Source organism: Anopheles funestus, chromosome 2RL (genome assembly GCF_943734845.2).
Source record: "Anopheles funestus chromosome 2RL, idAnoFuneDA-416_04, whole genome shotgun sequence".
Lineage (NCBI taxonomy): Eukaryota > Metazoa > Arthropoda > Insecta > Diptera > Culicidae > Anopheles > Anopheles funestus.
The window spans coordinates 6,000,964-6,023,521 of NC_064598.1; the positions used below are offsets into that span (position 1 = coordinate 6,000,964).

Below are 22,558 nucleotides of genomic sequence, written 5' to 3' on the forward strand. Positions count from 1 at the left end.
AAAGCGTTCTTCTATCAAGGTGATTACATACAGGATGTTTTTTGTCAAAGTCCTACAATACCAAAACTTGTTGCAATTAAAAACATTTCCGTAAAATATTCCATTTTCTTCAAATGCAAGGATTCATACTCTTCATCAAATAAAAAAAATCGTGTACCTATATCAAGTAAAATAGGTTAATAATAAATTGTAAACAAAACACTATTCAATCCAACCCTGAGTTGACTGTCAATTGGCTGTTGGATTGTGAGTAAATATTCAACTCCTACAACGATGACCAATACCTATCAGCGCCAGTTTTTAAGCGAATTTATTTCATTATACAAAAGCTTTCCATGCCTGTGGGACATTACAGCGAAGGAGTACCTTGATCGTGGCGAAAAACAGAAAGCATACAATCGATTGGTACAGAAGTACAAAGAAATAGACAAACATGCGACCCGCAGTACAGTGGTGAAGAAGATCAACGTACTCCGAACATGTTACCGTAGAGAGCTGGGCAAGTTGAATAAATCACTCCAATCGGGCTGTGGCGATAAGGCACACAATCCAAAGTTGTGGTATTTCGATTTGTTAGCTTTTTTGCACGAATCGAAAAGCAGGGAAGTTGAATCATCATACGACGACGACGGCAGTATCAATACAACAAGCGTAAATGAACCGAATCAAAACATTTTGCAGCACGCAAAGTTTGAGGTGAATGTTCATTCAACGTTATTCAAACTTCTTGCGCTAAATGTTTCCGTTTTTATGTATTTTCCCTTCGTTCGTTTCAGTTTATCAACGATTCGTCTGTCGATAGCAACTATATTGCTACAACTGCGGATGAGCAAGTGTACTCATCGTGCAGTCTATCGCCTATTCCAATAGCTGAAAAAAGACAGGTTTCTTCCCTCAATCAGGAGTCAAATCCACAAACTGATAGTACTAACAAACGAGTGATGTTTTCGTCAAAAGGCGAAGATTCTTTCGATATCTTTGGTAAACACATTGCCTACAAACTGCAGTCGTTAAACAAACAGCAGTACATACTGGCCCAAAAGTTAATCAACGACGTGCTGTTTGAAGGGGAAATGGAAACACTGAACAGAAAATGTAGCATAATGGATCGAAATAATCATCAGCCTAACCTTAGGTAAGGTTTGAACTAAACTAACAAAAGAGACACACCCGTGATTGGTCATCATTGGTTCGATAACCATATCTTATCGCTTATGGAATACATACCACTTATGCAATCGAGTTGTTTATTATCGTTTATATTATTTTACACGGCGGCATGAACTCTTCATCTTCCCCGTTTATTAACCATCGCGTTTCATCGGTCCCCTTAATAATTATGATAAACTGTAAGCAAATAAAATTAAGTTCAATGTGAGCTGTAGATTATAAAGGAATACATCATTAAGTTTTCGCTACACATTGTTGAATAAAAGTCATGTTCAGCTGCCAAAGTGCCTTGTGGCACCCTTTCTACTAGCGACGGCTTGAGACGTTTTTATAAGGCACAAGGCTGGTAAACCTGATGGCCAATAATATAGTGACTGACAAAACAAACTTCAATGTGATGCAATGAACAACCAACATTAGTTAAATTAAATTCGCAAATAAGAGTTCTTTGGTAAACTAAATGTACGGCGAGAGTAAGAACACAATCTATACAAAAAATGTAAATTGTTGATAAGTTGATAATTAAAACGTTTAAGATAATTTTACCTGGCCTACCAGGTATTGTAATCCTATCGCTTTTCAATTTTAACTTTTCCCTCGTACGCTTTGGATAAATTTAGCTCAAACTTTTTGTATAGCTCATTTAGGAACAGTAGGTTGCCATATTCTGTAATGATTGCTTGCAGAACTTCCGTGCGATTTGATTCGGTACTGTCGTATAATCGATTACCCAGCTCCTCATCTGGAATGCGTTCGGCGAACTCTTGAACTACTTCCTCGCTCAAATCATGCGCTTGAAGCAACATCTGCGCTTCCTCGATGCAATCCAGATATTTGATGGCCTTTGGTTTTGGACGTTTTCCCACAGGATGATTTCGAGATCCGGTCGGCTGCGGTTCGTAGCTATCGGGCTCATCGGGATAAAACATCCTTCGAAACATCGCCCGGGCGGTTGGACTATTCACAAAATCTCTTACTCTTTCGCACAATTTCATTAGCGCTTTCAGCTCTTCTTTGTTGAGATTGTCGCAGCCACAGTTGCACTTTAAGCACTGAAAAAAGACAGCGTAGTATCAGGTTAGAAAATAGCGTAGTATCAGGTACAAAAATAAACCGAGCGCTGCTACTTACATCCATATTTGTTGTGTAGGGTGATAGCTTCTACTCCTTTAAATGTGATTTAACTAAGAAACTCGGTCACACTGCAATTGGGCGTAGCTAAAAACAAAACGGACAACTTCATTCATTAGGAGTTTCGTGCAACAACAGCACAGCACAGTTCATGCTAGGTATTTCTTAACCTATATCGATAAAACTACAGCAAGCTTTCATTGGGGTGCGAGCATTATCTATGGGTAGTTCTTATCTGTGCGTACAGGTAAAGCATGAAGTTACACTATTCTACCACATTTCACCTACCATAGTACAGTATTATTTCGCGAAAGACATACTGGTTACGTAGCGACTATGCAACTTAACTTCCTATATTCCAAACTTTTCTGAAACTAATATATTTCCCAAACAAATTGATTCACACCCGGCAATAAATGTTTTACCTTTTTCTTCGATTGCAAGCTGTGGAGTTGACAGGTAAATGTTTGCGTCATTATGACAGGTCCATATCCCACCTTTATTCTATGCACCTTGGTAAAGATGAAAAAACAATTGTTTTGATGCCATTTGTGTTGGCTGTGTTTGTTGCTGTTTTGCTCACAACAATTGTGAATTCCAGCAAAACAGCATAAAGCGGTGAAATAGTTTCGGTAGACCGGGAAAAAAGCAGCATTCGAAATGGCTTCGATCGAGCCCATGCAAAACAAGACATGGGATTTGTCGCTGTACGAACTGCATCGTACGCCTCAGGAAGCCATTACGGATAATACGGAAATTGCCGTATCGCCCCGTAGCTTGCACAGTGAACTGATGTGCCCGATTTGTCTGGACATGCTGAAGAAAACGATGACCACCAAGGAATGTCTGCACCGTTTCTGCTCGGACTGCATCATTACGGCGCTACGGTCCGGCAACAAGGAGTGTCCGACCTGTCGCAAGAAGCTAGTTTCGAAGCGATCGCTGCGTCCGGATCCAAATTTTGATTTGCTCATTTCGAAAATTTACCCCAGCCGGGACGAATACGAGGCACACCAGGAACGGGTGCTGGCAAAGTTTAACCAAAGCCACTCGCAACAGGCGTTGGTACATTCGATCAACGAAGGAATAAAGCTACAGTCACAGAACCGACCGAACAGGAAACAGAAGGGTGAAAATGATGGACTGGGCCCGTCGAATGCTAGTTCTTCCTCAAACTCAACCGCTGCACCTGCAGCATCAGCTCCAGCAAATGCTAACGGTACTAGTGAGCCGGGTAAAGATAGCCAACCAACAGGCACTAATGCTACCACAGCTAGTTCTGGCAACACTGGTTCTGCTGCTACCGGTGGTGCAGTTAGCGGTGGCGGTGGCGTAGGTGGTGGTGGTGGTGGCGGTGGAAGTGGTGGTTCAACGGCCGGAGGAGACCAGATGCGCCAGTCCTCCAATCCACCCTCGGTACGGAGCACCCCGTCACCGGTCCCTTCGAACATTAGTTCAGCGAGCAAAGCCAAACGTCCTCGTTCGGTAATGACGTCGGAACGTTCGGAAGAATCAGAAAGCAACAGCGAAATGGACATGCGAACGGAAGAGAACGACTCTAATCTCGACACGGAAGGTGAAGGCAACTCCGAGCATGGTAGTGACGAAATAGAGCTCGTCTTCAAGCCGCATCCAACGGAAATGGCCGGCGATAATCCGTTGCTAAAGGCGTTGAAAGAAAATTCCATCCGATACATCAAAACTACATCGAATGCAACGAGTAAGCCATTCATCTGCTCAGTATCATTTGCGGCATTAAACTTGATAAACATTTTCACTTCTTTTATTGCAGTTGACCATCTGAGCAAATATTTGGCCATGCGTTTGACATTGGATTTGGATCCGGCCTTACCGGAAACGTATCGCCTGCTTAACTTCTGCATTTACATAGCACAGCAACCGAATCAGCTGGTAGTACTTAGTGGCAACCAGACACTCCAGCAAGTGAATGAAAAATTCTGGAAGGTAGTGGTACATAAGCAATTGACGATGAGCCTTTCGTATCTGGCAACAAGCTAACAGTATTTTTATCGTTTCCCACAGGTCAACAAGCCCCTGGAGATGTATTACTCGTGGAAGAAATCCTAGAATATCCATCGACAGCAGCAGTAGTTGCTATTCGAACAACAATGTATGCTAGCTATTAATTGTGCATTGACCATGATATACATAATGGTGGAACATAGAGGTAAGGTAACTAATAAAGAAAGGCCGATTGTGCAGGCAATCGCATTTCATCCCGTACTTTCACGGCAGCACTCGACCTTACTGATTGTGAAAGAACCGACACCTTCTCTATTAGCTTAATTTGCTCGTTAAAACACTTTGCCTGCCATCACTGCATGCTACTTGGTCGCAATTAAACGATAAACCGTTTGCATCAATCATCATGCAAACGATTATAAAATGCTGTAAATAGTTGGAAGAAACAAATTGCTGTCTCTAGCATGCGCAACAGTACGTATGCTAAAACGCCGTGAGAAAACTCTTTCTCTCATTAAATTTTCTTATATTCAAAGCAAACGAACGAACCGGAGAGATTTGCGGGTGAACTGCATCGCGCTAGAGGAAGCTGCATTAAAATGGGCCCCGTTCGGGCCGCCTTTTTTGCACCTTTGTTTTAAGACCTTAACTTTGAACCAGTTTCGTTTCTAGCTGCAATAATAAGTTTGGCTTTCTCTTCGACCGTTTATGCGAACAGGCGGACTGCGTTTTTTTTTGCGTATCTCTCCCTGTCGATGCATTATTCAGTAGCAGTGTGCGGTGCATTATGCATGCTGCATGGTACAAATGCATCCCGGATTGGTAGAGCTACCATTTGTGGTATGCACAACCCCAGCGTGTGGGAAGTGGTGGAAACAAAAGGTGTCGTTGACTCGCTGACATTGACTGATATATTTTGACTTTCGTTCGTATAGTGCTTTCTAGGACAAGGTGGTTGATTGAAACCGTAGAACGGTTTGTTGGATGTTTTGCATCGGCGAAACACACAGCTCGATCCGGGTGGCGATGAAATTGCGATAGAAACTGTTAAACGATTGCAAGCGAAGAAGCCGAAAGAGGATCTTGTAGATTGTGGCATATTTGATCAGTACATTTAAAACATTTGACTCCATCGAAGAAATAGGAATCATTGCACTATATGAAGAAATATGACCTAATTTAACCAATGTTTTATACAAAACCTTGCCTTGACCTATTATTAAAACACTGTTAATCTAGACTGTTTGGTTACTCATCGTTTAGAGTAGCACCAATAGTTGTTGATGGACAGTGAAGCTGCCAAATCGAACATTGAATTGCGATAAAACAATTCTTCCCAGTGCCTGCGAAGTACCTCAGACACGGCCATTCAGAAAAACTAAATTCGCACCGTCAATTTTCGCAACTCAATCGTAACGGTACGCGTTAAATGTGACACATGAAATTTGCAAAACACAATTGGATGGTTTTCTTGTCCAGAACGGTTACTTTTTGTCTCACTACCGATCGCTGTTATGACGTTACCCATTGCTGCAATTAGCGCTTGATTGAAGGTGTGCGCGGTCAAACACCCGTAAAAGGATCGATGGTGGCCCCCCGCGTGAGTTGTGGACGGAAGAGAACACTAGAGAAAGGAGACTCGCTGCTTGACCCGCTAATCAGCACAAGTTCTCGTGGCCCTTGTTGCGAATGTGATTTTTCGCTTTGCGTTTTGCGCCCGATCGATCGATGATCGAGGAATATTTATGTCCTTAGACTTTTACGCAGATTACGAAGCGCATCATTCAGGCGTACGTGTGAGCCTGTTACACCGAAAAAGGAAAAGTCATTCCATATTTCAAACTCCGTCTTGACCTTTTTGCCGTGTACGGGCGCGCACGAATCGATGTGTGCGAGATGAGCACGAGATGGATAGGATCGAAGTGCCTGGTCAAATCGATCAATCTTTGGATGGTTGTGGTGCTGTGGGGAAGGGCACGAGAATGGAGAAGCAGCCGAAGAAGAAAGCACACGCAAGCCAAACAAGCGATCAGTTAAGGGGTTCGAACCGTACACACATCAGCATACGAGCAACAGAACCGCACGATCACGTACGATTTGAGGATGAGAATCTTCAGCCCGATCGTGGGGAATGCGGTCGTCGTTGAGTGCGGGTTCGAAGGCGAGCCAGCAAAGCAACCAAGGCAAGAAGTTCCATCTTCAACAGCTTCGTCGCGTTTTCATTGATGCAGTACAATCTTCTATGGAATAGTTGGAGCAAAGCGCGAGAAAGTTTGCATCCCCTTAGTCTAATGTGTCCCGCGCGCGTTCTTCTTCGCGCTTGGCGAGACTTCGGGCAAATGCTTGTACGTCCCTACCACGACTTGCTGCTCGATTGAGCTCTCGCTTTCTCTCATCACCAGGCAGCAGCATACTATTCTTGCTCGATCGGGTAGCGCCATAATTCCTGCCAGCATCGACGAAAGCCACCCCGCAATGCGCAAAGTCGTGGCTTGTGGGAACTCCTCCATGGTGGACGGGTACACAATCGGATAATCCTCGCAAATCATCCCAAAACGCCATTCTTGGAAGCGCTGACCGCATTTCGTGATCATTGCTGCTGCTGCTGCTGGTGGTGCTGTTGCAGCTAATGCTCACGAGACGGGTACCAATCACACAAATCCAAGTATGTCCCAGACCCAGTCCGCGCGGCGGCATCTAAGCCGGTATATCTCTAAGTCTTCGGCACTAGCGTGCCCACTTGGTACTTGTCCTAGTTTTACGGCTTCCAATCGAGTCGTGGCGTAGGAAAGTATTACAATGGCCGGCTTGGTGAACGTGCTGAAACCCCAACGCGAGAGGGAATGCGGAGGACATGGGGCGAAGGGATCCTCTCAAGTGTGGTTCGAGGGGTCACCGGCATTGGTGCATTGGGTGCTGTATGAAAAATGCAGAAGCGCCATCGTCGTCTTTGACGTGTTCCAACAAGCGAACGAGGATTGTTCCACCCGACGGTTGCGGAGTGCTGCCGATCTACACCCTCGTAGTTTGTGCTTTGCTGAAGAGTTGTGTTTATTCTCCACCTTTCTACCGACATGCTCTCTGTCCAACAGCATCCACCCTGAGATGATGCACAACTGCACCATCATCTTCCCGGCAATATCTTACTTTTGCCTACGCGCACGAGCGATGCATTTTTTGGGATGCGTTTACTTTCCTTCTCGTAACATCTTCCCAGTCCACTCTCTCACACCGAGAACCTAAGTTAACAGCACGATGGTTTGTTTTTCGTACTGGCATACACGTTAGATGGAAACCCCATCCACCACTGCCAATGTGTGATTTCTTCTGTTGTGTGAAGTTTGCTTGATGCTTTTTATGCTTCTTCCCTCCCGCAAGTCCCTCGTGTCCCGTGTTTCTGCCTTCCCCCGTATCTCAACGAACAGTGGAGAATCGGGAAAAGAAAAGCGAAACATAAAATTGCCCTCGCACGGAACGTGTACCGGGGCGATGAGAATGCGCGAAGCGGTAGAAATATATGCGAAGATGCGCGTCTTACCGCATTTTACAAGAGTATACTGGCCAGTACTCACCTGCGCCACAGTCAAGAACGATGATGGTGATGATGATGATCATCATGATCGTGATGATGTACAGTGCGATCGTAGTGGGTTCTCACATTTCATCATTTCCGAAGGGGCACCTGCAAAAGTCAACGATGAGAAAGAGTTGTTTTTATTTTAATGAAACATTGCGTCTTTCCATACCAAAGCATTGCGTTTTGCTGAGTGTCGGTTCCACTTTGCACTATAGGAAAGTTTGGATGGAAGGGCTAAACAAAAAAGCAGGAATGCAGCAACATTATGCTAAAAGGCTAATTATAAAATAATGCATCTTGAGGTGCCCCGGTTTCTAATATCTACTCTAGCAAAGCGATCCGACTTTGGTGGGATCAGCTGGAGATTGTTCATAATGAGTTGCAGCAAACAAATACAACAAAAAATGGGGCCCAAATGATGTTGTGAAAAGAAATTATAATTTAAGGGTCGAATATTTTTGATTATTGTATCGGTAAAGTTTGCATGCTCTATTTTCAATATATTTAGACTCCTGTAAAAAATATATTTGAAACAAGACTTTAGAACACGCTGGAAAGATAGATAAAAACCTTCCAAATCAGATGATTTTCCATCGTGTTTTAAGTATATAAATTTATTTTAGTTTTATTTATTCATTTACTAAACGAAATAAATTGAGAAAAATTGTTTAAATCAATCAGTTAAATTTAAAATCCCACTGAACCAAATATTTCCCACTGTGTATTCTAAGAGCTTCCCGTACTGTTGACTTTCGCTCGCTAACGATCACTCACGATCGTTGGGAAACGCGCGCGTTTGTGCTTCGTCGTACTTCCAGACCGCTCTCTCCACAAAATGCTCCACACAAAATGTGCGCAGCATCACACGCGGCAAACGAGAGGAGACGATCGGTCACTCACTTCACTCACTCAGTCGTCGAGCGAAACTTGATCCGTGCACGCGTGTACGCGCGCGCGCATGCCTGTCCACACTATCTTCCGTCGGCGTGAACGTGTGCGTTACCAGCAGAGCTTTTCCTGCGTGGTATAACCGTTGCGATCACTTCATTCTGGCCGGTTCCGTCACAGCGAGCGGTTTGTTGCAAAGTGTACTTACGCTACCATTTGTTGGGCAAAAACGTTTAAACAGCGCAAAGGGTGTTGTGAAGATAGGCTTTTCCGTTGTTCGGTTTTCATTAACATTTCGTTAAGAATCAGTGAGACAAGTGCTTGGAGTTACAAGCATCACAATTAGCTGGAAAAACGCTTTAGTGTGCAAGTGTTCGAATTTCGAATTATTTTAAATCGATTTATACTTTAAATTACTTGTGATTTGTGCTAGTGACGGTATATTACCAACGTGCCAGTTAGCAGATTGCATTGGTGATTTTGTTTTCTTGTCGCAGTAAAGGTGTCACGATGTTTGGCAATCAATTTCCGTAAGTACCGTCTAAATGCGTGTTAATCAAAAACAAGTCTCATCGAAACCGGCTAAAGAATAAGGTTGGAAAATTGATCGGAAGAAACAGAGCAGCTTCCGAACAGGGTACCTGTTTCCTCCTCCCGAACGGGAAACGAATGCGGTGGGTCGAAAATTCCGAGGAAATTTGGTACCGTCCACTGCCATTTGATGTTTCATCTCCGCGATGATGCTGCGCAAAATGGAAACCGTGCCAGTAATGCAGGGGAACGCTCAGGTTTCCTCCATTCCGTGCGGCCCTTCGTAGTGGAAATGATTCATTGGTCGAGTATGTCCGAGACGCACTCGCAAGGGTTTAGGTTTCTTCGGAACTTTTTGGTATGGAAGACGCTCGGCAATACAAAGACACTCTTCTCACACGCATTGGCGCCCGCCAGAGCTGAAGATGTGGGGCCGTCGTGTGAGCGGAATGACGTTTTGGAGGAAGTTTGCGGCGGTTCTGGGAGATGCACTTTGGAGAATTTAATATTCTCGAAACGAAACGCCAAACGGGCGGACCATACCGAAGCGCAAACGAAATGCACAAACGAAATCCATAAATTTTCGCACCAACGGTCAAACGGTGGAACGAATGTCCGGTGCCGAGGGCATTAGATCTTTGTGTGTGCTTTTTTCTTTCTTTCTTTCGCTCTCCCCCCTTTCGGGCACGTTGTTGCATCCCCGCTGGCTGGGTCCGGGTTGCAGTGCATCGTCTTCCTCTTGCAGAATCGTCTGCCGATGGGTGAGAGCATTGGGGTTATTCCGAGAAAAGCAACAAAAAAAAACGAGGAGAAAAAAAAACACACACGCAAGAATAGAAGACATATGCGAGGCATGCGAGGGCACCCTCTTTGCGTATTTGCCATTTTCTTTCGCATTCCTCGGACGGTTTCAAACCCAACGGTACCGTTTTAGCAGGCAGGTGGCACGGAGGCAATGTGCTCGGCTGGTTTAATGGTTATGACATGGTGTGTGCTGGGACGGATTTCAGGTTTCAGACCCGCAATCCGGGAGACACAGGACAGGTTGACATGTTAAAACCCGGTCCTTCATGTGGCGTTGCTGGTGCGAAGCGGGCAGCGCAGAATCGCGAGGGTGCAAGAACTTTGAATGATTTGAGCAACAAAAAAAAAAGTGGAAGAAAGATGAGCCATTCCGTCAGAGGGTTAATGTGAGGGAAAAGTGAATTTTTTTGAATCATAAAAACACACCAAACGCATACTTGACGCAAGAGAACTTCCCACCCAATTTTCCAGCTATAAAAGCGTTTTTTCCCCCTCGCAATCATTTCCTCAAGGGGAAGGAGACACACAGAAAATGCGTACGTTTGATGGCGTTTTGATAATCGTCTTGCTCACCGGTCGTCAATTAGATAAGAGATGTAAGGGTTACCTTGCCAAGGTGCACCTGCTTTATGTTTCCTTCGAAAGCTTTAAGCGACGAACCTCCTCCTCCATCGAGTTGGTATATGTATGGAATTCGGAGCATTGAGCATTGATGGCTGGAAATATAGACCTCCCCCGCCTTGAGAAGGTTGAAGGTTCTCAGCGTGTAGAAGTTGGACACCTCCACACCTCCTCCCGTCCATACCACCCTCAAACGAGGGTCATTCATGCTGCGCTGTGGGTGAAGATGCGCCGGTATGATGATGGCGTGTCCAGATACGGAAGTCGCTACAAACGATGAGAATTAGCTGGAATAATGCGTTTCGGTGTGACGTGGAGGTCGGTTCCAAGTGTCCATCCGTGGTTCCAAGGGGGTTTGCTGATAGACGGTCGGTACGGTTTTGTTGTACTGACTGGTTTGAATCATTTATTAAGTATTTCTACGCATGGATAAGACACGAACCGCCGTCTGTTATGAACGCAGTTAATATTTTCCATTTTACCTTAAAAACACTCGTTTTTTTCGTGTGTGTTAATAATGTTTGCACAAAAGTGAGTGTTTTGCACGCCTTTTTTTTGGAAATAGAAAAGCGAAAACTTACGGGGTTTTTGTTCGTTTTGTATAGTTTTTTGTTTTGAAACCATCGAGTGGAACGTTGTGGAATTTGATTTATCTTTTTCAATCGTTTGTGTATTTTTTTTATTGAAACACTCTCCTTGCGGATCTCATTTGTAATTCTGATTGTTTGACTAAATGTTTTATTTTGTTAATGGTGTTTTTTTTGTTGGCTTCTCTTTTTCCACATTTGGTTGCAAATTGTCTTTTTTTTTGTTAATCAGCTTAGAAAGAAACCCACTTGTTACTGTCGATCTCTTGTAACGATCACATTTTTTGTTGCTTCTTTTCCTTCTTGTTCGTGTGTGTTATTCTTGTTAACTTTTGCACAATCTTTCTTGTTGTTAGTCGCCCATCTGGCGGGATCGTCACCCATTAGTCGCTATGATTAATCCATCTCGTCACTTCATTTTGTTGTGGCCTTTAAACACCCCTGTTTTCGAACCGCTCCGGTTCATTCCCGCGGTGCATCAACACCCTTAACGAGCTGCGGCAGCTAACGGAACGGAAAGCAAAACAATCGGAAGTCCGATCGGGCAGAGAGAAGCGACCATCACGACGTCCGCATTTCGGGACGCTAGAATTAAATAGAAAATCGTTTGAGTTCTTTTTAAAAGGCACAACAACCGGTCGGATGATGATGATGATGCTCGTGGGGCATCTCTCGATGGCTCCCGATAACATTCCTTCCTCTCCACGGGCGATGATGGTCACCCCATGGGTGACGGGAACGGGAGCAAAAGTGGGTCTTTTTCCTGGGTCTGCCAAACGAGGGAACGTTTGCCAATTATATCTAGCCATCTAACCATCGACAGCGTTAAACCATCTTCGGGGGTAAGCTGTGGAATCGACCATTCAGTAGGGGTGGTTTATTTTCTCTCCAACAGTCTTCCGATCAAAAACGTGATTTTTCAAACCCTCCCGAAAAAACTGCATCCATCGTGTGTCCCAATTGTGTACAGATTTGCACGCACCCCGACCTGGAGAAAGAAGGCCGCAATTGCAATTTTGAGCCACGAGATCGCGATCAAATTAGCAAAAAAAAATTTAAACCAACCCCACGGTGGAATAAATTGGAGTAAAACAAACTATGCGAATGTGTGTCCCGTTTATGCTACGGGTTAGGTTTGTTTGTTTTTTTTCTTCCCGTGTTTGTTTGGATTTAGGCGCTTAATTTTGGGCTTTCAGGGCATCACACCCCGGGAAGCTGGAGATCACATTTTGAGAGCGAAATAAAAAATAAAAATACTTACGGGAATCATTATTTTTGACACCGAAATTTCACTCGCGAAAGCATTAATCATTGCCTGGTAGATCGTGCTCAGAAGCGGTTTCAGAAGCGTGCAAAGTGTGGAAAAGGAAAGAATTTACACAGCATGAGTTAAGCATCTTTTATTTCGCTTTACACCTGTCCAAACGGGTCCGGATTTTGCGATCGTTTTGCACTCTGGCGTGATAACATTTTGGTGGAATAAATTTTAAAAGAACATGAGGTTATTGCTGTATGGATGGGTAATTTAAACATGGTAGAATGACTGTAAAATGCGTTACCCGTTATGTAACGCACTGCTGTACAGTAACACTTCCGTAACGCAAAAGAAAGGAGAAGGAATTCTAACAAAATATTGTTATTTGAAACCCCTGAATTACAATAAAATCTTTTGATAATGTAAAGAATTGAAATATTACTTTGGAACTATTTAGTTTAGTTCTTCCAGTTTTCAAAGTTCTTCAGTAATTGTTTATTGAAAAGGAGGAGAGATATTGAAAATCTGTAAGTAAAGTAACACTTGGTATCATTACGATTTGGTATGATGTTTGGCTACGATTAATTTCTAGTAATATTCAACAATAGTTTTATTTATGAAAGTATTGCGTTACTTACTAGAGGCTTTTAACGAATATGTAATAGTTATCAAAGCTGCTTCACAAACTAAATTTTGTGTTGAACGATTAACTTGACAGAACTTTAAGCTATTCTTCACTTAAAAAGAAGATAGTGCCATAGTCTCGTACATTCTCGGTCATTCTAGTACACTGGTTAGTCACTGATCGAATCTCATTTGAATTGGTCTGCTGTTGTAACACTTACCTAATTATTCATCATCCGGCAATGTGGTTAATAAATCGTTTATATGGCAAGCATTATTCCTTGGGATATAAGGCCAAGAAAACGACCAATCTTATAAAGTGATTGTTAATATGTTGCTCTAAGCATACACTTTTTACACATATTTTTTCAAGTTACACACATAAGAGCTTTTTCAAGTTAATCTCCACAAAAACGCGACGACATATAACGCATGCTGGAGGAGTTGATATTAATCAATATCTCATTTAAACATTTCATTTTGCGTAAAAAACAGTAATGCAATAAAAATGAAGGGTTGCCTGGAGAGTGAAACAATTTCCATTCTTGGCTCATATTTTACCTTCCCGTTCCATCAGATCACTATGTAGCTTACGACCGATCAACGAACTCATTAGAGAACGCCTGTGATCGGTAATTGCGCGGTTTTTGATGCGTAGTAGGCGTCAGATTGTAAATCTGGGAACCAAATGGGGCCAAATCGTCGGTGTACACCTTCTGCCATCGCCATTCAACGGAACGCCGGTAAAGAACATCACCTTACCAGCTGGTGACGATGACGATCGGCAAAAAGCGTTCCATTAAACGCACCTGCTGTGACGCGAGATCGTTTATAAGCTCATCCTAATTTCATCGCCTAATTGCAACTAAGCTAGGTCGGTGTTTCGTCTCCCTTTCAAACACCGAAACCTTCGTCCATCCTTGTAATCGTGTGCTGATCTTACCCCTAATAGTTCTCCCTCTCACCCCCGCCGAAGTTGGATCTATTTTGTGGGCTAAAATCGTGAATGTTTCCCGTTTTTTATTATTATTTCGCCATTATCTTCCGTTTGTTTAGCCGCCACGCGTGAGACGGTGTGGCGTGCAAAAATGGAAGACTTTTGTTGCTGTTATTTTGCTGGTTGTTGCCGTAGTACCGAGTACCGCGATCTTCGCGCCGAGATCTTCACGAGATAAACACGAGAACATCGCTAACGGATTTTGAAACGCATGGCGGCATGATGGTGCGACATACATAGGTGTGCCGGTGTGCCGGCATAAGATAAGAATGAAATCTCGCAAAGGAAGAACGGGACACACACTGCCCGGCTGTGACGGAAGACTTTATCCCATGGGAAGGCCAGAGTTATGGAGAGAGCGCATTTTTACGATCCTCAAGATTCATTAAAGCATACTTATCGGACGTTCTTCCTGTGGGTGCCGGGCTGAGGATAGGCGGAACGGGCGGAAAAACCAAACCCCATTGACCCGTTTTCCAGCCGATCGCTTTATTTGTTCACCATCGGGTTTCATTTAATTTATTGGTTTCGAAGAGTAAAATGAGTCATTAAACAGTCATCAGTCTAGTGAGATTGGGAAGATGATGTGGATGCGCCGGAGTGCATCTTCGGTGTGATGAAATATTTTTTTTTTATGATCGTTTCGATCGTTAAGTGAAAATCAGAGGATGTACCGACGAATTGATGCCGTCCCTTCATCGTTACGGAATGGTTTGATTTGATTGTCCCACTGCGTTCCACTTCCCGAGGGTGTGTGAGTTTCCATTTTTGGGAATAGAATTTCGGTAGCGGATTCGCTTATCATGTACACATTCGTAATTATCGAAAATCTGTCGTAAGACAGAGGAAAAAGCAAGCACCAATGAGTAAAAATACTCCGTTTTTCCATCACACACATCCTCACTGGACCGGATTCCCTGCAAAGGAATGGTTCGTTTGTTAATTGTGAAAATAATAAAACAACTCACTCGAGCTAAAGCTAATGAGAAAGCACTAAAAACGCGGCTGCAGATCGATCGATTGGCCCAAATCAGAGGGACGGTTTGGTCCGGTGCTTACCTATTTAGCAAAGGAAAAAGTGGAGGGTTCGTTTTTCTTTATTTATTTGTCTTTGAAACCGATGGAAATCTATGTCGGTTTGAGGGATGGGATCGTTTGATTGATTTTTCCTTCCTCTTCGCGTTGTCGTTCTACTTCCCACTTTTTTTTTGTTGTTAATGTTTGCCGGAATAGGCAATAAAATGCGTACGAAAATCATCGCACGCCAGGCTAAGCATAAACCACAGTAAAAGTGGAGTAAAGTTTTTCTCGCTTTATTATTGTTTTGCCAAAAAAAAGTGAGTGGAGAAATGATTTATTTAACGGAAGAAATTTCCACTTTCTGGTTGGGCAGAAAACTTCCCCCCTCCATACTCCTCCTCCTCCAGCTATAAATCTGGCCCACCTTCCTTCCGTTGTGGAGGTTCTCTATTCCGAAGGAAATCACCCCAAAAAAAACCCTTTCTCTACCCCGGAGGCCCGTTCGTTAATTGGCCTAATGAATGAGCATAGATTAGCTTAGCATTTGGAAAATACAGGCAAGAAAGAAAGGAGAAACCTTGACGCTTTTTTTTGTTTGCTTCATTCCTTGATGTCTTCTACTTGGGTGCTTCTTGTCCCCAATTAATGCAAACGCGACAACCAGAATGGGATCTAATCGGTTGAAGAACCGGGTGAAATCTATCCCGTGCGGTAAAGAGACACCGTCGAATGAGGTTGGCGCTAAATAGAAATGTTATTTCTAATGTTGTTTGGGGCCGTGAGACCATTGTGCAAACAATGATGACAGATGTAAATTTTAGCCGATGAAAAGAAAAAAATGAATCAAAAGTTAATGGAGTGTTTGGTGTGGTGTTAGATACAATTTATCATCCAAAAGAATTTCTTCAATTGTTTTTTTTTACAGTTTAATCCGTCAGATTTATGTGTAGAAAAGCAGTGAGCATTAATCAGATTCGTTTCTGAAGTGTGATTTTTAATGTATTGGCGTTTAAGATTTACTAGCTGTGATGTATTCTGGCTGCAATTGTGCCCAAATGATCATCGGTGTATGTAACTATTCAGTTAAGAACAATTTCTTGGAAGGTCCTGAAGCTAATATGGTATATATGCATTATGAATATAACTAAACAAATGTGAAGTAATTTGATCATTAAGAACATAAATGTTTAATGGACGAGAGAGGCTTGTAGTTCTTAAAAAAACTCCTAAACAGTCAACGAGGAACTAATTGTTTATTTTTTTAATTTTTTTATCTAAAAATACTGGTACTGACTATCATTAGAATCATAGTAATAGCTATGTTTTGGGTTTTTATCAAGAGTTTTTGTTAAACAGCATTAATCATACTTTGTTTCGAGATGTAAGTCATGCAAGCTCCATTTTTTCCGAATATTTAAGTCGGTTTTTTCTCAAAACGCTAAAAATCCATCGACTGAGTAATTGAGCTTCTATTCCCCAATGAAAATGGGAAGCACATTTGATGGTAGTAAAAACTAAAATTCTTAACTCGCATTACTCACTCAACGGTTCAGCAACTTCAGCTGTGGTTAATTTTATCAAATGACATCACCGTTCCAATTGGGCTATAAAATGCTACAAAAATAAACTTAAGGACACGAACCAAAGATTCACTCAGAATTGCGCAGCAAATCGGTCCGCGTTGCCCTGTGTATCTAAATTGATTCTTCGTTGCGAACAAATTGGACCCCTCGGTCGGTTGGCAAACGATGACGGGTCAGGATTTTCGAGTCCGAGGCAATTATCAGGTTGAAACTACAACAATCTTCACCTCCAATTGTGTCATGCCTGCCATGGTTGCAGAGCGTGTGCGCACGTTAGCTAACTGTACCGCTGTAGCATCGACCTCTCTGACAGCGCGGGGCACACTTATGGAACCACCCAAGCAGGGCTGCCTGTAATGGTACAGCTTGATGAAAAGGTTCACCCTGTTTGGGGAACCATGTCAAAAGCCTGACATTCTTATTCCCGGTCCGTTCCACCTGGCACCAGGAACGTGTGCCGGTTTTTTGCAGATGAGTACCGTCCGAAAGGTCAAAAGAATGGGAGGCACTCCACCCGAACTCCCGATCGTTCCGGAGGTAGGGGGGATTGAAATTAGAAATAGGAAGAAGCTAGTTCCTTTTATTCTGCGCAAGCAGCCATAAAAAATGAACTCGAACTAAAGAACAAAAGCTGCACGAGAGAGCAAACGCAACAAAAAAAACTGAAAGAAGCGAACACTCGTACAAGAGAAGATGACTGATTTTTCTAGTTTACAGTACCCAAAAACAGGAACCAAAAACAATTCCTTTCATGGTTCAGCGGGATTGCAAAAAGAGGGAGAGAGAGTTGGAATAAAAAAAAAAACACAAAGCCACGCGTCTAAACAATACACCCAACCACCCTACTGATCTCACCCACCCGGGGCCGAAAGACGAGGCAGAGGATGGCACCATAGACGAGACGGTCAGTGCGAGTTCTTTGCCACTCAAGAACGCCAACTCGTTACGCGGCGATTTCGCGCACGGAGCGTATCGTGATAATTGCCAGAAAAGCGCGAAAATCCATCGTGTAACGTGGATGATAAAAAGCGGTCCAGCAAGCAACGTTGGACGAGGGTGGATCGCTACATACTGACAGGTTGTAGAGGGTGGTTATGGTGGTTAAGGGAAACAGTAGTAGTAGCAAAGCGAGCAGTGGAGTTCACCTTCTCCGCTAGAAGTTTTTACGACTCGTGGTTGGGGTTTTTTTTTATTATTGTTGGGAAACAGATTGATCGCGATCACGTACCAGCAGATACGGCAGCAGAAGATCCGGGAATGGAAATGGGTACAGGATGCTTTTTTCTCACTCCCATTTCGAAACAGACATTAAACCGCCGGTACCGCCCAGTTCGGTACCATACTGGGCAGAACGATCGTATTTCCCACCCCATATCGAATGGACCAAAACTGGGATCCCCCCCTGGCAGGCCAAAAGGGTGCTTTTTCCCACATATAAAAAAGGCGGTGTTATGACCACAAATGGTCAACCGCTTGGAATGCACACGTACCATCCATCTCTGGACGTCCTCCTTTTCTTCATACATACATATACCGGGACCTAAAATTCGATCGCGATCGAAAACGATCACCGCCGTACGATCGATTCCACCACTCTGTTTAGTTCTGTTTAGTTCCAGCGCTCGAGGTGCTAATGTCCTGTGTGCGACAGCAGCTTATCAATAATACATAACAGCTACGGATTATACGGAATACGCCCGTACGATCGGAAACACGCGCCCGATCGTACAGAACGTGCAGGTTCTTTGCCGCAGGTTCTTGCACTGCGAATCAACTATCAGCACACCACTCCACCTTCGGAGTTCCCCCCAGCTGTGGCTGATTTAATGACGGTCTTAAGGGAACAAAAAGAACACGGCAACAGAAGACGAACCTGAAAACGAGCCTTATCGTGTGGAGACTCGCACGAGAGCTGACCGAGGCAAATGATACTAACGGTACCGGCCGGTGGAACCAGCGACCGTGTCAGCTCAAATCCCTCTCCCCCCCCCCCCTCTCCCTTCCTCCCTTCCACTCCTTCTCTCTGCTTTGCTTTGTCGCCGTCAACAGTCGAGTTTGGTGGACATCGTCTCTGCGTTCGTCATCGTCTCGCAGACGCCATCGCCATGCTTCACGATGCGTTCCGAGCGAGTGGCGTAAAATGGCAAATTTCCCGTCCTCCGGGGCGAATGGCACGCAGCGATGAGATGCTTCTTTTGCCTCGGACACGGTGTGCAAAAGATCGAGCTCGAATACACACCTGCCCGTAAGGGCCAGGCCCTAGCCCTCGATGCCTGCCGACCATCACTATTTAGTACCATTTAAGGTCTAAAGACAGTAAAGTGTTCATTTCCCATCGTTGCTTCGTGTGGTGTCCGTCCTCTTCCGTTCGACAGCTAGCAAAATTTATTCATATGCTCAACTTATTTATTTTCCAATCTTTTTCTCCCCCCGTTTCTGCTCCCTTCCGCAGGTTGTTGCTGCTGTTCGGCATAGTACTGGTCGGGTGCGCTGTGGCAGAAAAATCCGTAACCACTAAATCCATAAAGGCACACGAAACGGATACAGCCTCCCAGACGGTGACGACCGGAAAAGCGATCCGGCTGGGAAAGGCGAGCAAAAAGTCAACTCCTATTACGTACATCAAGACGCTCGCCATGGACAGCACGTCCAACGAGCTGGACGGTCACCACGGTATCCACAAGAACGCTAATCGATTCGCGCCGAAATCACTTGACGTTTCGTCGAAGAAGGATCTGAGCAATGCTGAGCTGTTCGGGTAAGTGGGATCTTGAAGCGATAATTTAAACCATGATAAGTAGGTTTCTATGTATCATTTTAACGAGACAAGCGGGAAGATCTATTATTAGCACCGTATCCTTTTTCGGCGGGGTAGCCTTACTAAATCAGTTTATTTCCTGATCGGTTCTCGATCTATCCCATACGTCGGGAGATTTTAAGCATATCATTATGACGGTTTGATGAGGCGTGGTGAAGAGAAGATCCGGTGTTTCATGAAGATTCTCTAGATACGACATCTACAACTGTGTACAAACCAATAGCAGTACCACACTCGATAAGAATTTTACATAAATCATTTTTTTTATATGAAGTGGTAAAGTTGTATTTCCAGGTTTGGAATTTTTACACCTTTCTCGTACTTTTGCAAAGTGCAAACAATTATTCCACCTCTACTCGTAACTTCTGCGTGTTAGTTGTAGAAAAGAAAAGTGAAAAATGATCAAATTTTTCTATTTAATTATGGGAATATTAACATAGAATATGACACGAAGTGTAGCAACAAAAATAGGTGAAAACCAAAGTACCAAATCAAACATCTGTCAATGCTACTATTTTGCAAACAATTGTAAGCGAACAGAAGGATAGGGGCGAAGAAACACATCTGATCGCTATGGTTCAAAATTATCTGTTTCCCAATTGGAATTGATCTTCACCTCGGCATGATCCAAAACTTTTGCATAGACATGTGTGTATTTTTTTGTTTGGGTTTTGGCTTTTTCGATTCATCTTTCATGGGCAAAAAAATTTCTTGCATGAAATTATCGCAGAGCAAAAAAAATTCACACAGTAGAAGAAAACGAAACAAAAAACAAAAAATTGGAGAAAACATCATATCTACAAATTCCGCACACTCATGCTCATTGGCCGTGGATTGACGATATGGGTTCGAATTCCGGTGGTAGCGAGAGGCATTTTTTTGTTTGTTTCGGTAGCATCAATGCTCCAATCGGAAGATCACCTTCTTTCGTGCGGTTCGAGCCTTCAACAAGTTTTTAAATATTGATTTTTCGTTCGAGAACTATCATGCCCGCGAAACCCGTGCCTGAGTGCGTCATTTCTTTTCAGCTTCTTTCGCCATGTTTTTATTTTTAAATCTTTGCCCGCGAATGACAGCAATTGTGAATAGTTTCTCTTGCCCGTAACGCATGCTAACTGTGGTATTTGGATTTGCTTTTGCTTTTTGCAGCAAACTTGGCCTGGGTAAGGTACGTCCCGCTACCAATCATCACAAGAAACGCTTGGCGGAGGAGTCACGGCACTACGGACGACCGGACGATTCGCACATGTATGTCATCAAGCTGCCCCCGAACCCGTACTACTACACAAATAACGCCCCGCTCAACAGTATTTCGGACGTTGGCAAACAGGTAAGGAAGGAAGTCCCACAATTTCTAGACGTGTGTGTTTTTTGCTGTTGTCGGTTGCTATCCTCGCATCGTGTCCTCATTTGCTAACCTAGTCTTTCTCTCTCTCACTATGTTTGTAGGTCCCGGTTGGATTCAAATCGAATGGTAAACCGGCACGCATCTACCATTGGAACATTCCGGTACTGAAGAAGATGCTCGGTGCAAAACAGAGCCGTCATCCAAACTCGCGCCGCCACGATGACATTGATGAGCTGATTGACATTAAGGAAATTCCTACCTGGAGCAAACCGTGGGAGGCTGCACCGCGCGAAAAGTCACTGCTGAAGATGGGTTCGCACGAGCGTGAATCTGAGTCGCGTCTGGCCAAACGCAAGTTTCCTACATACTACGCACCGGCCAAGAAGCAAACCGGCGGTGGAAAATCGAAGAAGCACGCCTCTGGCAAATACAACACCGGTAGCAATGGCAAACCGCAAAGTTTCTACATACTGGGCGATAAGAGTAGCAGAACGAAGATCATGAGTCACCCGACGGTTGGCGTGTAAGCAGTAGTGGTAGTAATTACTGGTGCAGTAGGTGCTAAGATTAATACTAACAGAGAGATGAGATAAGGCAGAAATCAGAGATAAACCACAACCAAACAATGCGCTGCCGGAAGACGGCCGTACACCGTGGGTCGGAATGCGGTATATCCGTTATCGCTTTCAAACTGCTTCCAAAGGACTGCCCAACGTTTCTTCAACATTTTACGGAATGAGAGGGAAATGAGATTTTGTTTTAACAACAAATTATACTGTATATCTTATACAATACTCCAAGCTATTACAATCGCAAACAAAAGAAACGAGAAAGAGAGAAACAAATTGGAAACTAGTACTGTAGGTTTTAAAATGTCCTCTGTGCGCGGCTTCTTTCTTGCGGGCCAGGGTTGACTGCTATCTATCGCTTTACGCACCAATGCGAAACGTACGGGTGCTGCTTTACTATTTACTGTACTTAAATTATTGTTAAGCCTGTAATCACATTCTTCCACATCTGGAAGTGATGCGTATGGAGTGTCTTCGTGCGCATAATGTGATGAATCGTGCAGAGCTGCCAACGCTTTCACTGAGCTGTAGAATCGTTAAGAGCAACGTGCATAACTTACTATGTAAACTGTCTTTTTTTAACTTAAACATTCTCGTATCTGGACAATCCAGCGACGGGAAGCTATAGCTTGTTCAACGAACAAATTAGTATTCGAGTGCGAGAGAATGAAAACGATTGTTTTAACCAAATTAAAACATTCCAATCAAACGAAACTATACGCAACGTACTCTTACTCACGGTGCGTATCGGGGGTTTGTTCTGCAAATCCCATTCGGGGTTGTTGCGGTGCTTACATATTTGTGGGTTGATTAAGCAAATGCTTGTAAATAAAGGTATCCTTAATCTTATTGGAAGAAAAGGTGGAAGTACTTAAGAACATGAATATCCGAAGAACAGTATATCGTAGTTTGTAAAGTATTGTTTAAAAAATAATAACAATTTAAGCCATTTAAAGCAATTAATTTAAAGCAATCTGTTAAAAACATCATCAAAAGCATGTTTTCCTGATTTTTTCGATAAATTGCATATCTGTAGGCGTTTATACTACGCA

The 22,558-nt window shown here is 43.5% G+C and overlaps 4 protein-coding genes across 6 annotated transcripts; 3 read left to right on the top strand and 1 right to left on the bottom strand.

Annotated features, from left to right (window-relative positions):
* The first annotated feature begins 235 nt into the window (after positions 1–235).
* On the top strand, positions 236–1,476 carry LOC125764169 (uncharacterized). Its single transcript, XM_049428099.1, has 2 exons — positions 236–696; positions 777–1,476. The coding sequence occupies exons 1-2, from the start codon at positions 274–276 to the stop codon at positions 1,137–1,139; spliced, it is 786 nt and encodes a 261-aa protein (XP_049284056.1). The 5' UTR covers positions 236–273; the 3' UTR covers positions 1,140–1,476.
* On the bottom strand, positions 1,231–2,783 carry LOC125764170 (uncharacterized). Of its 2 annotated transcripts, none has more exons than XM_049428101.1 (3): positions 2,727–2,783; positions 2,302–2,388; positions 1,231–2,222 (listed from the first exon to the last, which is right to left on the bottom strand). In XM_049428101.1, exons 2-3 carry the CDS (start codon positions 2,305–2,307, stop codon positions 1,740–1,742), a joined length of 489 nt encoding a protein of 162 aa, XP_049284058.1. In that variant the 5' UTR covers positions 2,308–2,388; positions 2,727–2,783; the 3' UTR covers positions 1,231–1,739. The 2 variants fall into 2 exon arrangements, with proteins under 2 accessions (XP_049284058.1, XP_049284057.1); XM_049428100.1 differs by having other exon boundaries at positions 2,590–2,757.
* On the top strand, positions 2,777–4,545 carry LOC125764164 (E3 ubiquitin-protein ligase RING1). Of its 2 annotated transcripts, none has more exons than XM_049428092.1 (3): positions 2,777–4,021; positions 4,094–4,269; positions 4,345–4,545. In XM_049428092.1, the coding sequence occupies exons 1-3, from the start codon at positions 2,962–2,964 to the stop codon at positions 4,387–4,389; spliced, it is 1,281 nt and encodes a 426-aa protein (XP_049284049.1). In that variant the 5' UTR covers positions 2,777–2,961; the 3' UTR covers positions 4,390–4,545. The 2 variants fall into 2 exon arrangements, with proteins under 2 accessions (XP_049284049.1, XP_049284050.1); XM_049428093.1 differs by having other exon boundaries at positions 4,094–4,266.
* Positions 4,546–8,568: 4,023 nt separating this feature from the next.
* On the top strand, positions 8,569–22,426 carry LOC125764167 (uncharacterized). The gene is made up of 4 exons (XM_049428098.1): positions 8,569–9,279; positions 19,224–19,529; positions 20,739–20,919; positions 21,039–22,426. The coding sequence occupies exons 1-4, from the start codon at positions 9,260–9,262 to the stop codon at positions 21,462–21,464; spliced, it is 933 nt and encodes a 310-aa protein (XP_049284055.1). The 5' UTR covers positions 8,569–9,259; the 3' UTR covers positions 21,465–22,426.
* The last annotated feature ends 132 nt before the right edge of the window (positions 22,427–22,558 follow it).

What these genes read in the sequence shown, in the direction of transcription:
- LOC125764164 (XM_049428092.1), top strand. Translation starts at nt 2,962, where the DNA reads ATGGCTTCGATCGAGCCCATGCAAAACAAGACATGGGATTTGTCGCTG. An exon ending in AACTACATCGAATGCAACGA is followed by an intron (nt 4,022 to 4,093) that starts GTAAGCCATTCA and finishes CTTTTATTGCAG; the next exon opens with TTGACCATCTGAGCAAATAT. An exon ending in ATGAAAAATTCTGGAAGGTA is followed by an intron (nt 4,270 to 4,344) that starts GTGGTACATAAG and finishes CGTTTCCCACAG; the next exon opens with GTCAACAAGCCCCTGGAGAT.
- LOC125764169 (XM_049428099.1), top strand. Translation starts at nt 274, where the DNA reads ATGACCAATACCTATCAGCGCCAGTTTTTAAGCGAATTTATTTCATTA. An exon ending in TGCAGCACGCAAAGTTTGAG is followed by an intron (nt 697 to 776) that starts GTGAATGTTCAT and finishes CGTTCGTTTCAG; the next exon opens with TTTATCAACGATTCGTCTGT.
- LOC125764167 (XM_049428098.1), top strand. Translation starts at nt 9,260, where the DNA reads ATGTTTGGCAATCAATTTCC. An exon ending in AGCAATGCTGAGCTGTTCGG is followed by an intron (nt 19,530 to 20,738) that starts GTAAGTGGGATC and finishes TGCTTTTTGCAG; the next exon opens with CAAACTTGGCCTGGGTAAGG. An exon ending in TTTCGGACGTTGGCAAACAG is followed by an intron (nt 20,920 to 21,038) that starts GTAAGGAAGGAA and finishes CTATGTTTGTAG; the next exon opens with GTCCCGGTTGGATTCAAATC.